At 43.7% G+C, this 15,681-nt stretch overlaps 1 protein-coding gene across 2 annotated transcripts in view; it reads left to right on the top strand.

The window, feature by feature from the left end:
* CALCRL (calcitonin receptor like receptor) overlaps window positions 1-15,681 on the top strand; it is a 310,549-nt gene that overhangs the window by 254,919 nt on the left and 39,949 nt on the right. For both annotated transcript variants that reach the window (XM_069615768.1, XM_069615769.1), the window contains 2 exons: window positions 6,678-6,738; window positions 6,828-6,894. In XM_069615768.1, the coding sequence (XP_069471869.1) occupies window positions 6,678-6,738; window positions 6,828-6,894 (128 nt within the window). The remainder of the gene's footprint in view (window positions 1-6,677; window positions 6,739-6,827; window positions 6,895-15,681) is intronic.

Here is a 15,681-nt window from a genome sequence, read left to right as displayed (position 1 = left end):
CACAAGTCTCCTTTTTATAGTATTTAGCTGCTTTGCCGTGCTCTATATACGGTACAACTGCTTAAGAGCTCATCAGGGTTGAAGGAAGTAAGGGGGCAGCAGGGGACATTAGAGTACCAACGATAGGTGGGGGTGAACCAAAGGAAAGGATGGAGTGGAGGAACAACTGGTTACATTCAGGGAAATCAGGGTTGCACTAGTTATCAGTTAGCTGATGAAAGCTGTGCGTATAGGATTGACACGTGTGAGGTGGAGAGGTGCGATGACAAAAGTGTGTGTGCGTGCGTGCGTGCAGGAACTACATAAGTACCATACATTACATTTTTCCAAATTCCACCAACAAATGAAATGTTAGAGCCGGAACTGTACAAGGCTAAGCATGATTTACAGATAATGTGCCTCAGGATAAACGTGCCAGGATACCAGCAGCAGAACTGGCAAGTGCATCAGGGTCATGAAGTTTAAACAATAAGGCAGAGGATAATAATATTAATTGTTCTTTTTACAATGCGCTTAATAACGGAGACCAGTTTCTAAGCGAAATATACCAAACCATTCAGGCCTGGATGGCGCAACACAAGCTCTGCCAAGATGATGAGAAAATTGAACTACTCCTCATTGGCACACAATCTCGGTTAATTAACCTATCGGACTCTTATAATTTCTTTACCATCGACTGAAACATTATCACAGTTGCCAAAGAGGTAAAAACCTTAGGTGTATACCTAGACTCATCGCTCTCCCTAACGAGGCAGGTAAACGCAATCGCATCAGCAGCAGCTTACACTGCCAAACTGATTAACGACTGCAGGCCATTCCTCACTGCTGACAACTGTATCACCCTCGCCAGAGCCCTCAAACTGTCTAGGATCAACTATTCTAACTCCCCCTTTGCAGGATCCAATTCGCGCAACACCAACAAATTACAGATCATCCAGAACAATGCTGTGGGAGCTGCACTCAACATCCCTAAAAAAGATCACATCTCATCAGCTAGACGAAATATACACTGGCTCCTGGTCCGGGAACACATCACATTCAAAACATTATCTCCGACCCACATATGCCTATCAAACAGCGCTGCAATCTACCAAGCTAGACAAATCTCCATGGTACAATCCAACAGACCCACCCGATCTGCATATTTGTGCCTTCTAGCCATCCGTAGATACAGGCAACAAAAAGCTGGAGGTAGCAGCTTCCCTGTGATTGCGGCCAAACAATGGCATGCCCTACCCTTAGCGCTAGATCAGATTCTTCCCTCTGTTCTTTCGGCAAAGGCCTCAAAACCTGGCTCCTTTCCCAAGATATCTAGAGGAACTGCAATCATACGCTCTCCTTCGCATCCAGCTATTGTCTAAACTTTGTACCTGCAAATTGCCTGTACCTGTAACCAACCGCAACTACAATCTTATGCATGCAACATACTTTAATTGCAACCATAACCTGTAACCTACTTCATCATGTAACTACTGTAACCGCTACCTATATGTAACCTAGCACCCAGTTGCCTCTGGGTTAGGTGCGCTCTATAAATGTAAAAATAAATAAAATAAGCACCAGACTGATATTCAAACCTGTGTTGCTATGCTCTGTTTTGCTTCCAAGACAGATGTGTTGCCCCTGAGCTATCCTACCAGCCCAATAACAAAGACCAGTTTCTAAGCACAAGTACAATGGTGAGGATGAGTCGGGAGAAAATCCTTGTGATGGGAAAGCCCATTCAGATCCAAGGCTTTGAGGCGCTTAGGCCCATTTGGATGGTCTATTGTTAGTGCCTTTAAGTTGTATGTGCCAAATGGGGAAAGCTTGTTTGAAGAGGAAGGTTTGGAAGACTGCATGCCCATGCAGTGGTTTGTCATTTGCTTCAAGGAGATACAGGCAATCTGTTCCAAAATGCTTTGCCCTTCTGGCGGTATGTTTTCTTTTGTTTTGGATTTGTTACAGGAGTTCTCTGAGAGGTTTATGCTTGTAGGTATGCCGTTAAGTAGTATGAGACCTTACCTCACACTTGCTTGTGGGTAACACAAAGTACTTTGAATGTACATCGTTGTTGAATCACGTGCTACTGGAGGGATGTCTTTGCTACAGAAATAAGCTCGTGCTTTTCAATTAAAGATCAGGCTCATTGCTCGATTTTGTAGCAGTCAGAGGTCATGCATCATTTTCGTGGGTAGTCTAGTGCAGAGGCGTATCGTTTTGTGAGAATAAGCACGCTGACTACTTTGATCCTATTTTGTAGATCCAGGGAGAGTAGAACTTTCCCCACCATTTATGTGACGGTGCTATGACTTCCTAATTCTACTTATTTGAGGTGAAGAAAGAGATGTTCGATTCAAGGGTCAAACTTTGGTTCCTAGCACTTTTCACTGGAATTTATGTTGTGGCTCTATTTAAACATAGTTAAATGTGCTGCATCAAGTGTTAGATCTTTTCCATGGCAACTAGTTAGATCATACGTTGGAGATTGTCTCCATGGACAGAGTGGATGGAATGGATGATATGGATAGAGTGGATGATATGGATAGAGTGGATGAAATAGATAGAGTGGATGAAGTGGATGGATGGAATGGATGAAATGGATGGAATGAATGGAATTGGTGTAATGGATAAAATGGATGGAATAGTAAAATGGATAGAGTGGATGTGATAGAGTGGACGAACTGAATGGAATGGACGGAGCGGACCGAATGAATGGGGCAGATGGAATGGATGGAATCGAAGAAACGGACGAAGTGGACGGGGTGGATGGAGTGGAAGGATGGAATGTACCCATTGAATGGATGGAATGGGTGGAGTGGATGGAGTGGATGGAATGGATGGAATAGATGAGGTGGGTGCAATGGATGGAATGGAAGGACCCTGCCTTCCTGCTCCCCATACTGTTGCCATATATCTGTATCCCCCCACGTCGCTGTAAACCCAGCCCCTGTCTCTATGTGTCTGTTTGTCGCTCTGTTCCCTGCCATCCTGTTCACGTGCCTGGTCTTGGGCGTTTTAAAGATAACCATCATATCACATCACTACGCTTACTCTCTACTATACACCAACATTCAACTAGAACACAGCTATACCCCTGATTAATTCAGCCTAGCTGTTCAAATACGAAGACGCCCCACAAACACCTCATCACCCTAATAAAACACAGCTAACTGAGCACATTCCGGCCTAGTTGCTCACATATGTGTCCTTCAGGCCTAACGCAGCCACAGCCCAGACTGGGTGACCACCCACCAGACTGCACACATCCAAATGATATCTCCAGCACCACACCCAACGCTAGGATGCAGCTACCACCCGGCAATGACATCAGCTGCACACACATCTGGTGCACCCACGCTCCCGATGACACTATCTCTCTCTGCTGACCAGAACTACGGTTCATGCAGGCGTGCAACCCACCAGCGCTTTGAGGTCATACCAATCATGTATAGAGTGCTATATAAATGCCAAGTAACATAACATATAGTTGATAGGGCATAAGCATGGTTCAGTGAGAGAGTACAAGAGGTAATGAGGCCTTTCGAGAGAAAAAGGACCTTTTTAACTTTGACTGATCCGCCTTGAAGTTGTGATTCAAGCAAGCCAAGTGCTCGACTAACTTCGTTGACAACATTCACCTTCTGAATCATGATTTGTCTGTCTACATGTGGTGTCATAAACTGGAGACACATCCAGAAGGAATAGGGCTGTAGTTTTCCACTCTAAAATCTAGTAGTTTAGCTTCTGTACTTCTGGAAGGTCTGGGCTATGTCATATTAACAAGTCCTTATGCCTAGAGCTCTTTTTGGGCAGACCTAAAGTATTTAGGTTAAAAGATCATGGAGCTGGATGCAATTCATTTATTTGATTGCGTCACTTCACAGAATGGCGGCCTTTCAAACACAAACTGGCTCAGTGGCTTTTAGTGCTAAGTATAATGAAGATGTTTTGGACTCTGGCACTCAATTGCTCACAGAAACCATCTTCTTTGCATGTTACGCAGTCTAGGTTCATCTATAACGGTCTACATGTGGTGGAATCCTAGGACTCGTGTTGCTCTGTCATGGCCTAGCATTGACGAGGAAGAGCAAGCAATGTTGGTTTGCCTCAAATGTCTCCTGCAGCTGCTCAAATCTACCTGTAAGACTTTGAGGTGACCCAGAAAGTGGTGACTCAGAGGCAGAATTCAGTCTCATGCCGCTTTGTTCAGCAGACACACACCAATTCCACCATAGGGGGACCTTTTTAATTTAATGGAGCAATAAGTCATATGTGCTTTGTCTTAGGAACTGTGTCAAGTCTCAAGCTGTTATATATCTAAACAAATGTTCATTTATGTGTGTACTTTAAACCAACAATTTGTTTTAGTTGAGAGTCCACCCCAAAATTGTCATCATGAGAAAGTGTATCTGGCTCCTGTGAGAAACCTGAAGCTGTCTCCCTGGCTAAACCTAGAGGATCTGTCATCCAGGTGGCCAGGACACGGCCATCGCTATCAGATCCTGTTCCTGGGGGTAGGCCAGTAAGGGAGGATCACCTGGATGAGGGGTCTTCGGGGAGTGGGACACCGAAGGGTGAGACGCAGTATCCCCCTTCCTTTTACACCTTTCCCCCATCCTCTCACAGAGGACAATCCAAAGCACTGCCCACCCTTTTCTAATGCTAACACTTTCGCACAACACAAAGGACAATGGGCTAACATCAGAGCCGTTTACCTGACATGTCCCAATACAAGGGTCAGGCAATTGATCAGAATCACACACACCTGGCAGCCCTTTCCCTTCCCCGCAGGGATAAAAGGTGGAGCCAGAGAGCACAGTATGAGCGAGGCGAGTAAAGCAGACAGCATGTCGAGACGGCTACCAGTTCAAAAGAAGGAGAAAGGCAGCAGGAATCGAGAGGGTGGCGAGGAGAGAAGTGACCATGCCCTTTTCGTCTGAGGCCCCCAGACCCTTCGCGGAAGAGAGCCTAAGACCGCGAACAATAGCACAAGTGTCCTGCAGCAAATGTCAACGGTACACTTGGCAAGCCTATGTCAATAAGCAGGAGCGAGAGAAGCTCCCGCGCCCATGGTACCGACATTGACTCCAGAGAGGCAACAGCCAAGCGGTTCATCACAGCCGGTGAGTCTAAGGGAGAATCGATATGAACCAGGCTGTGTTGAATAGAAATCGCAAAGTGGCAAGTTTTGAACTAAAGTTGATGAACTTTGAATAAACTGTGAAAAGTGTGAAGGAGATACCAGTGGCAGAGGGAAATCGGCACCCTGTGGGTGCTAACTCAAGAGACTATGGTCGAGCTCCATATGAGAGAAACTACGAGTACCAGAAGGCCGTAGGAAGGTCCTCAAAATAGGTCAAAGTGGTCATACAGAGGGTCAAACAAAATCCCTGTACAATCAAAAGACTTTGATCTACAAGGACTGTGAAAGAAAGGGAAGTGAATCCCACAGCAAAAGAACATTGCAAAACCAAGGGAATTGAATCCCGTTAAAGGCAAGAGGGGTCTGAGCCTGACTGAGGGAGATCCAGGGGTGAAGCCATCACCCAAAAAGCTAAAGGCAAAAGTGGTCTGAGCCCGACGGAGAGATCCAATGGTGAAGCCATCATCCAAGAAGCTAAAGAGAAGAGGGGTCCGAGCCCAACCGAGGGAGACCCAGGGGTGAACCTTTCACCCAAAGTTGAATGATAAAGGAACTGTGATATTTTCTGAAATACGATACAAAGAGGGTCAGTGCCCAGCAGAGGGAGACCCGGGGAGAAACCAGCACCCTATATCAACTATGAAGAACAATTAAGAGGGGTCAGCTCCCAAAAGAGGGGGGGGGGGCAGGGGAGAACCTCACCCACTGAACAATTGGCACAAAATTTCATTTGGTTAAGGGAACTTTTGTTTTGTTGTTTTAACACTTCAGGTCCTTGAAGACAAGAGACTTTCAAGTGAAATGAGGCTCGGTCATCGACGGCCCTGATAATTGAACGCTTGAGTGTGTATCTTGAGAGCTGTCATTAGAACTATCGTCTCGTGCTGGAGAAGCCCGAGACTATAATGTGCTCCAAACTCCCATTTTACCCCGTGTCCAAAACATGGAGAAGGGAGACTTAAGCTACTGCATCCCGACATATTATTTGAGAACACTTCTTCCTTTTCTTTAGAACTATCCCACACCCCTTTTTGTATTAGTTGTGAGGTTTTGCAATAGGTTTTCTTAGTATAGGCCCTTTTGATTTGACACAACACCACTAGGACTGCCTTGTTATTCATTCCCGTCCCGGGAGGATAGCTCAGGGACAACTGCTCGTCTTGTAAGCAAGACAATGCGGAGCAACACAGGTGCGATCCCCGTGTCCGCTCTTAGTAAACCTCATGGTATTAAGCATGTTCTAAATAACCTATCATATCATTTGATGGTTGACGCTTTCTCCCATCTTAGATTTAGGTTAGATTAAGCGTTTTTCCAACCTGCATACAGCATTTATTGTTCAATATACACTATTGAACGGTGATCACTTGTGTAAGTCTTACTTGTTGTCATCATGAGTTCCTCACACTCCTTTGCATATTTGGGCCCTTGGTTTGGACAACCAGAATATTGCAATTCCTTTAATATTTTTTGGCTTGCTTATTGCCCATTTCACAGATTACATTTCAAGTAAATACAAGTTGTAACATAGATTTTTTGTTTTCTTTTTTAGGATTCCCATTGATTCCTGCCTGCATACATTCTGTGGCTAGAAGTTTATATTACAATGACAAGTGAGTGTGCCTCAGTCTAAGACTCGTATAACTTTAAAACAGTTCTAAAGTTAGATGCTGCAGTATGTTTCTTGTTTTTGTTTTTGCAGTTGTTGGATCAGTTCAGAAACACATTTGCTGTATGTGATCCATGGCCCAATCTGTGCTGCTTTACTGGTATGTTGAATTATTTGTACTCTTCTTTGTTCCCTTTCTGTGATATATTTTCATAACCTGTCTTAGAATGTCAGAATGTGTCGGTACACAAATGCGTTGAGCACTTCTGATTTTTATTCCAAATGAGTATACAGAAAGAATGTTGGCGTTTGATCCAAATGAACCAATAAAACCACTGAAAGAAACAGATAATGAATTGGAGGATATACAACAACCTGCTGGAAATCTGAATATTTACATATTGGAGGGAATCCAGTAGATAAAGATGCGTTGGTGGATTGCCTTTTGTCTGGGATGTTTGTGATGCTGTTTCAGATGCTTGCGGGACCTCTCCCCATATCATGCCAACATTGAGTAGTTTTAGGCACACTTATTTATTCCACGTATTTAGTTGTAGTCATTTCTATTCTCTGAATACATCTTAGAAAATAGAATTCTAAAATGAATGGACACTAGCATGCTAGGATGTATGCCACTATGGTTTTCTAGACACCTAAGAAGGAAACAACATACTCTCTTTCAAAGATACCCAATGAAACGGAACCTAAGAACAACATGTATAAGCATAATGTTTTTTTTTTAAATCTGCTGAACTGGCCACATCACCAATAGATCGCGACACTGGTTTAGCTCCAATCTGTCTTCGATACTGGTCATGCACAGGCTTTTCAGATGTATAATGGTGCAGAAGAAGGACTCTAACACAAAGGTGGCATGTTTGGGGCTAAAGACTTTTATTAGGTAGTAAGGCAAGAAAAAACCTATCTTTGCCTATTCCTAAGAGGGGGCTTCCCTGTCTCAACTACAGATCTAAGGTGCCTGTCAGTTTGTCTGTTAAAGTAAAACTGTCCACCGTCCTGTGTCAAGAAAATCCTATTTCTGGACCTTACACCATAACCTAAAGGATAAAGCAGTAACGTTCTGATCTCCTGAGTTATGGTTGAAGTCTCCACGCCATGTTTCCTTGCTGGGCCAACAGAATGTCTCCCTCCTCCTTGCAGTCCTTCAAAAAACAGTCTGGGGGAATGACTCCGTTCCGCAGGTCACAAAGTTCCAAAACAATGTTTACTTTGTAGGCCAGGAGAATGCCTCCCTTCTCCTGGCGTTCTGTCTCAAACAGCCTGGGGGAATGAATCACTTCCCCAGGTCACAAAGTTCCAAATGAATATCAAACAATGTTCACTTTCTCGGTGGGCCAAGAGAATGTCTCCCTTCTCCTGGTGTTTGGTCTCAGTCTCAAAAAGACCCAGGGGAATGGGTCCCTTCCCCAGGCCTGTTGGACCTTCCTCCTGGTCCAGGTCACCAGGATACTGACTCCCTCCTCCTGGGATCTGCAAAAACAATCTCTTATAACCAGGGGTAACGACTCCCTTCCCCTGGTCTTCGCCTCATTAAGTTTCACACTTACAACATCCAACTCTGAATGTTATGAGGGTCTCAGACCCTGGCTTATCTCTTCTTCTTTGGTCTGGTCCACTTCCCTGCCATGTACTGCCACAAGGATGATGTCTAATTTTGCTCTCTTGGTTTGTGTCATCGACCCTTGTTTCTCTTCTTCTTTGGTTTGTCCCACTTGGTTCACTTCCCTGCCAAGTACTTCCATGAGGAAGATGACTCATATCACTCTCTTGTTTTGGGGCTCAACCGTTTTTTCTCTTCTCCTTTGGTCTGGCCCACTTCCCTTCCAAGTACTGCCACAAAGAAAATGACTCGTATGACTTGGTTGGTTTGTGTCCCGACCCCGATTTCTCTCACCCTCTCTTTATGCCTCCTTGGCTGTCTTGCTTGCCAAGTACTGACACGAGGAAGATGACTCCTATGATTCTGTATGTTTGGGTCCACGACCATGGTTTCTCCCCCCCTCTCTTTGCTTGCCAAGTACTGACATGAAGAAGATAGTCCAGCTCGTTATTTTCGTAAAGGGTTTCTGCCTCCTGTATTTTTCAGCCCCTACCGGTTTCCTTGCCTATGCCATTACCTTCCATGTTCCTGGGATGCGTGGCCGGTTCTTCCTGGGGTCTCCTTCTTACTCTTCGTGCTGCACGGGCATCTCTGCGTCTCAGCGCCTTAACCTTGCGAATCTCCTGCCCGGTCCTTGGAGTGATGGTCTGGACTCTGCCTCTTGCGATTACATCACCGTCAGCCAGCCTTGCATTAACTTATCATCTGGAAGCCATTGGGGGAAGGAGTCCCATTCTCCTCTTGAGTCTGGGAGCAGACTGCCCTCTGCTCTGTCCTGGCCATCTCTGTGTCTCCTTTGTGCTTTTGGGGATTCACGTTGTCACATCCTGGTTGGCTGTGTCCGTCTGACAGGTAATCCTTCTTCAGTGTTTATGGCATAAAAAGAACCATGCCTCTGCGGAAAGCTATACCGCTGCAGTTCCTTCTTGGTATCGCTCTTCATTGATCCTGTGTCCCACCTCATCCTGGTACTTGGACTACCGATGATTCTGATGCTCTTCTTCATCCCAGTATTTTTTAGGACGTTGAGGTGGTCTACTTTACAATAGTACATAGGCCTACTGTCTACAAAGAGGTTAGTAGAAGATGGAGAGGTTAGAGTATGTGGGGGTGTGATGTTCTCAGTAGGGCTGTACCCTGGGTGGTCATCCTTCTGCCTGGGGGTGGAGGGGAGTCCCTCCCCATGAGATCTTCCCTCATTATACTGACCCCAGGGGGACTATCGGGCAGCAGCCTTACCTCCCTGCCTTAATGGGAAAGGGTCCCCCCCTGGGAGAAGTGATGACATCCAGTGAGTTTATCATTTTACTCCTAAATGGCGCCTTGCCATTAAGCACAGTTGCAAAAACCTGATCCTTGAAGAGCTGGATCTGATGACAGTTTTACGGTGAGGGTGAGGTGAGGGTGATGTGAGAGTGCTTTCATGCACATAGGCATTCAGATGCACGTCACACACTGTAAGAGCAGTGGCTGATGGCTGCGGGGTTGAAAGCCTGCCTGGGGCACCTATGATAGCCTGGGATCCCAGGTTTAGAACTTGGTGTGATAGTGTATTTTGCTTATGGTTTGCATGTGTCTGTATATACTGTTTGGTTGCAATAAATAAGAGCTAGAAAATATGTGCAGTGTTTTTTGTTTTTGTTTTATTAACTCTTTATATGCATCCCATCCTGTTTTTACAGTACATATTGAATACATTGGCCATGCAGTGTTGGTATGTACAACACCTAGTACAGAAGAAACAGAAGAAATCTACAGTAGATTACTCAATGAGCCCCCACTCCACCACTTTTTGAAAAACGTCGTTCTCTTTAAGGTGAAACCTGTCTTCCCCTAGCTCACCAGCTCTGCTTCAAACCCTCATTTCCCCTTGCTTGAGTCCCCTCCCCCAGAAGCGTTTTGTGCTCCCCTATTCACTCTTCAGGCCTCATCATCATGTCATTGGTGGTAAAGCAGCGAGCGCACTCACCACCAGTGGTCTCAGCAATGCAAACACCTGAATTGATCTTTCTTTTAAATGCACTTCGATGCTTTTCTTTTGATGTCTACTAGTTATAGCTTATAGTGATTTTTGTGTGCTTATGTACACTTGGAGCAGCATTTACCATTGTGGCTTGGTTTGCCAGGGAATACTTTGCACTGACTTGCTAGCTAGAAATAGTCTCTCAATGTTTCAATTTTTCAAGACACAGAGGGGCAGTTTGAAATAGTCCCTCCAGCGATCAAATAGCATAGGTTCAGAACTGCATGACAACCAATGTCATGTTTTGATTTTTGTGGGTAAAATAATATTCACAATTGTGTCTCTTTATTGAAACACCTTTATTGCAATATGTTCAACAATCTGGGACGCCTTTTTTAGCCTCTGACCTTTCTTATAGTAGCTTTACATTTTGGGTTTTTTTGTGGAGATAGCCAACTGCAGAGTGCTTGACACCGCCTCTATTCGGAACATTGGAAATAGTTGCTAACAGGTGTGATCAGCTGGGAGAGGGTAGGGGAGCAGGGGGAGGGCAGCGTCAGCACTGAAAAAATGCAGCGGATGAAGCTTTGAGTTTACAAAATGGTTTACTTTTCAGGGCTAACAATACGAATAAGAACGAAACAAACACAGAGCAGCATGAGAATTGCTGCTGAGTCCCGCCTGCAACGTCCTCAACATTTGGGAGGCTCCCGCACCTCTGCAGCCAAGCCCTAAAACACAGCCTAGATTTAATTTGTCCCTTTTTAAGATGATCCAGTGTAATACACACATTGTCAGATGTCTGCAACCTTTGACTCTCCAGATGTTTTGCGCTACAACTCCCATCTGCCGCAGCCTGCATTGTGAATGGCAGGAGATCACAGGAGTTGGAGTCCAAAACATCAGGAGAGTAGCAGGTTGTGGACACCCACATACAAAAGTTAAAACTAGCTTTGTCAATGATTGTTTTGTTGCTTTTGAAATTCTGCAAATAGAAACAGAACCAGACACGCTTTGAGTGGCAGTGAGCCTTAAATGCTGTGATATGGTCAATGAGATTATCACTTCGTAACAGAGTGCATTGTGATACATGGGGATGGTTTGATACTTTTCCATACTTCTTTAGGCTTCATCTTCACAATGTTGCTGTTAAAGCAATGAGAGCATTCACCTCCAGTGGAAGGAAGCCAGCAGAGCTGGTTTCGACTCTCAATGCTGCCAACAATTGTTTGAATTGGCCTTTTTTATAAATGCATTTTCTTGATTTTCTTTTGATGCCTTCAAGAAATGTAAAATACAAAATGGAATTAATACAGAACACAAATACGAGTCTTAGCATATAGTACTTTATGTATGCTTAGGCACTTGAAGCAGCATGTACCATTGCGTATTGTTTGGCCGAAGCATTATGTGCACTCACCTGCTAGCTGTGCATAGTCTCTCCTTGTAGCATAATGCCAAGGAGGGTTTGACATAATCCGTCCAGTGATCAACTAGCACAGGTTCAGAACTGCATTGATACGAAGGTCATTTTTGGCATTTGGATAGAATAATGGTCACAATGTTGTCTATTGTGGCATCTTTTTTTAAACTGTGTGCTATGGTTTGGCCCTCCTTCTTCGATTTCGTATCTTTCTTACAGTAATTTTAAATGTGTTTTTTGCAGCTATTTTGGAGGTGTTGTTATCCTGCAGAGTGCTTAACATTCCCTCTGCTCTTGACCTTTTCTCATGGCACCTAGTTGATGTCAGGTATGAACGGCTGTGGGAAGGGAGGTGAGCAAGGGGAGAGCAGCGTGAGCACTTAAAAAGTGGAGTGGATGTAGCATTGACCTTATAAAAGCAACAAAATAAAACATAATATGAAAGAGCCAATAATCTTGGCAATCAGAGGTGACTGTAGTGGACTGAATTTGGTACTGTAAAAAAATGTATATATATCAAATTATATTACAAAGGGTTTTGAAATGTGAATAATGTGGAGCAGGAATTGTTAGTTAAAAAAAGACATGGCCAATACCAGATGGTGTTGGCTGAGTTGGTATTCAAACGTAACTCTCATCACTGCTCCTCAGTCAATCAGCCATGTCGTATACATTTGCCAATCCAACACTGAATGAAAGAAGCCCGCAGAAATGCAGATGAGCTTTAGCACATCCCCCCACGTTGGCATGCACTCCCCTCGAGCAAAAACATGCACATGGGCACTGCAGTTTCCATCTAGCGCATACCTTGGAGAGAGTGGAGAACTGAAGTTACGTTCTCTTTTGTATATCGGCAACAGGGAAAAACAAATCAGGAAGAGGTCACTCATTGAGACAGTGGGTCCCACATCAGCGCAAAGAGTGTCTTGTGTTGACTGATATTACAACTGTGGAGGACAGATACTGTAGAAAAGATGCTTGAGATTGAGCGAAAGAGACTATAACTGGGGTTTTGTTTATTAACCTACGAAGTGAGCAAGACAGAGGTGGAGGTTCTTTTTCTTAAATAAGTTGTGAGATCATTTTTTCAGGTTTCATATATGCGTTTTTGGAATAAATATAAATATTCATGAAGCACAAAGGAGGACAACTACTTTTATCTAGTTCTTAAAATTATATTTTTGGCACTTTTCATCAATGTGGTAGGAGTCTTTCAGTTGCATCCAAGAGAAGGTGACAACTACATTCTTTTTAATGAGACATTTTTGTTCTTTACCATTTGCTTACCAATGTATTGATTGGTATTGCGTGATACACCTGGGAGTCACTGCTTGCAAAATCTTGGGCTTGCAGTTGGGCAGTGAGACCATTTCTGAAACTCATAAAGGATGGAGTTTTGGAATAATGGTTTAGCTATGGATGTGATGCCTCAGATCAGTTGACACTGCACTGATACAAAGGATGCACTATAGCCTTATATTCCAAGGGAAGGGTCATTATCGCACGATAATGACCTGTCTACAAGTCATTGCCTCAAACGAAACTAAGGGCCATACGTTGGGGAAGGGTCATTATCCCAACCAATAATGATCTCTCCAGAGGTGTATAAGGCTATTAGCATTTACTAGTAACAGTAATATAGGTTTCGGGTTGTGTTTGGAAAGTAGAAAACGTTTAATAGAGCGTAAAATAAATATTCAAAGCATGTTAGTAAATTTGCTTTTATTTTGTAATAAATAAAAAAACAAGGGAGTCTTTATAAGTTAAGCATTCTAATTGCAAACTTGGATGAACAGGAGCCTGCATTAGGAATAACGTAAAAAGAAATGGGTTCTCTATAAGGAAGTGAAAGCTTTCCCTGTGTTTTCACTTTCTCTTTGGTGTGGTAAATTGTGTGTTGAAGTGGAAAAAAGGATTCTCCCAGAAAGGGAGTGTTTTGTTAAACGAAATCATGCCTGGAAGTGAGTCTGCTGCTTCTCTATCTGCCTTAGAAGTCAGAATATTCTGAATGTAATCTATGCAAGTGGTTATTGACTGCACTCCAAACGTGCTGATTGGCTGAGAGGAGGCCAAGGACGACTTCCATGTGCTAATAAACCTTTTGTTTCTCTCTCAGCCTAGGCAACGTTATAGGTACAACTTAAAGACATTGGCCGAACAAATAGTTTGCACCCGACACCACAGTTAAAATACGGGATTCAATCCTTTCAGTGTTAAACCAGTGCCTAAAAAGCGTATTGCTTTAATCCTGATACACTGAAGTATTAGAGAAGACAGGATCCAGAGACTTATATTGTAAAAGGCATACGTGTTAAAGAAGTAGCCATTACCTGATGTTTTTAAAGTGGTATTTACATATTATGTGAATTTCAGAACTTTGGACACGGTCAGCAAATTTGCCTTTTCTAACATGTAAGAGGCAGTCAAAATAAACACGCGATCTACATACAGTCATTTATTTGGTTTTGTTGGTGAATCGTCCTCGCCCAATATTCCATTCTGCATCTGTCCTATGTGTATGTCATTACACCTCCCTCTAACCCCACCTGTGCCTTGTCACAGAGGTGTGGTTTTTTATCCACATGACAGGTGGGAGGGCAGTCGGGGCAAACATTTTAAAATGTTTCTGAATATTGTGCAATGAAAATTCGATGATTTTCCACATTTTTCACTGCTCTGGTCACTGCTGGGAGCCCCAGGATTCCCTTAGTGCACAACATTCTATGTGTCGCCTTAGTAGATAATACCGCTTACTACCTGACAACATGTAAGTGCAGTAATACAGTAAGTAAAGCACTCTAAATGTAGACACACAACACATTGTATAAACTACATTTAACATTGTGTGTGCATGCGAGGTGTGTGTGTGTGTGTGTGTGTGGACGGTGTGTGTGAGAAAGTAACCATTCATTGTTTGTAGTAATGAGGTCTTCACTGCAATAAGTCAACAGCCTTGCATATAATCCAAGTACCGGATGGATGCCTATAGATTTAAATAAATATGAAATTCAGTTTTGGGCATCATTTTCAACACATATTTTTAATGCAAGAAGCAGCTGTTTGTGACCGCCTGATAGCCTGAACAAGCTATAATTGTCACCATCTCAAGAAGTGTAACAGAATAGTCCATCTTACCATCCAGTTTCTCTTTTGAATGATGTCTCAAAGTTATTTGGGAAGGTATTGTCATGTGTATTGATTACGGAACCACAAGTCGCAGGAGTAGGGATCACACTATGTATTCAGTTTTTGCAACAGGGATGGTTTGAACAATGGCCTACAAGGTAAAGGGAGACTCAATAAGCAAAACAGTGTAAGGTCCCACACTTCAAATGCATATTTTCTGCTCCTCGTTTCATTGTGTGGAATCCCCTCCAGAGTTGCAGCATCACTCTGATCATGAAGGGCTGGTGCCACGCTGAAAACCTGATGAGTTGTGTCTTTTGCTGGTGGTGGATCTAGGACTTTATTTTTGTCTGTGTAAGAAGAGTTTACTGCTTGTGAGAGACAGTAGGGTAGACTTCTGGGTCAAATGGGCAGGAATTCTAGCCCCCGGATTCTAGCCCCTCACTCGACCTGTGTATGACAAGCACATGACAGACACCTTGCCCTGCCTCAGCGGGCACCGTTCTCGATGGGCCAAATCCCAGCCTGCCACTGACTGAGCAATGCACCATAGCATGTTAGAGTGAGGTATGAGGCATCTCTCAGACTGCTAACCCACAGGAGGAAGAAAGAAGGTGAAATGGGTGACTGCGGTCCTCAAATTTCACAATGCCCTTCCACTAAACTTTCTTGTCTCCCATAAGCCTTACCAGGTCATGGTAATGTCTAAGTTTCAGAAAGGATAGGGGAACTCTGGGTAAACACTATTAATATCTAGTGTTTTTACCTGACCCTGACCCCGGCTTATAGATATACTCTTATAACAAGTAAGGTA

The sequence above is a fragment of the Ambystoma mexicanum genome, chromosome 9, assembly GCF_040938575.1.
Source record: "Ambystoma mexicanum isolate Mex_15411 chromosome 9, UKY_AmexF1_1, whole genome shotgun sequence".
Lineage (NCBI taxonomy): Eukaryota > Metazoa > Chordata > Amphibia > Caudata > Ambystomatidae > Ambystoma > Ambystoma mexicanum.
This window is presented reverse-complemented; position numbering and strand designations above follow the sequence as displayed.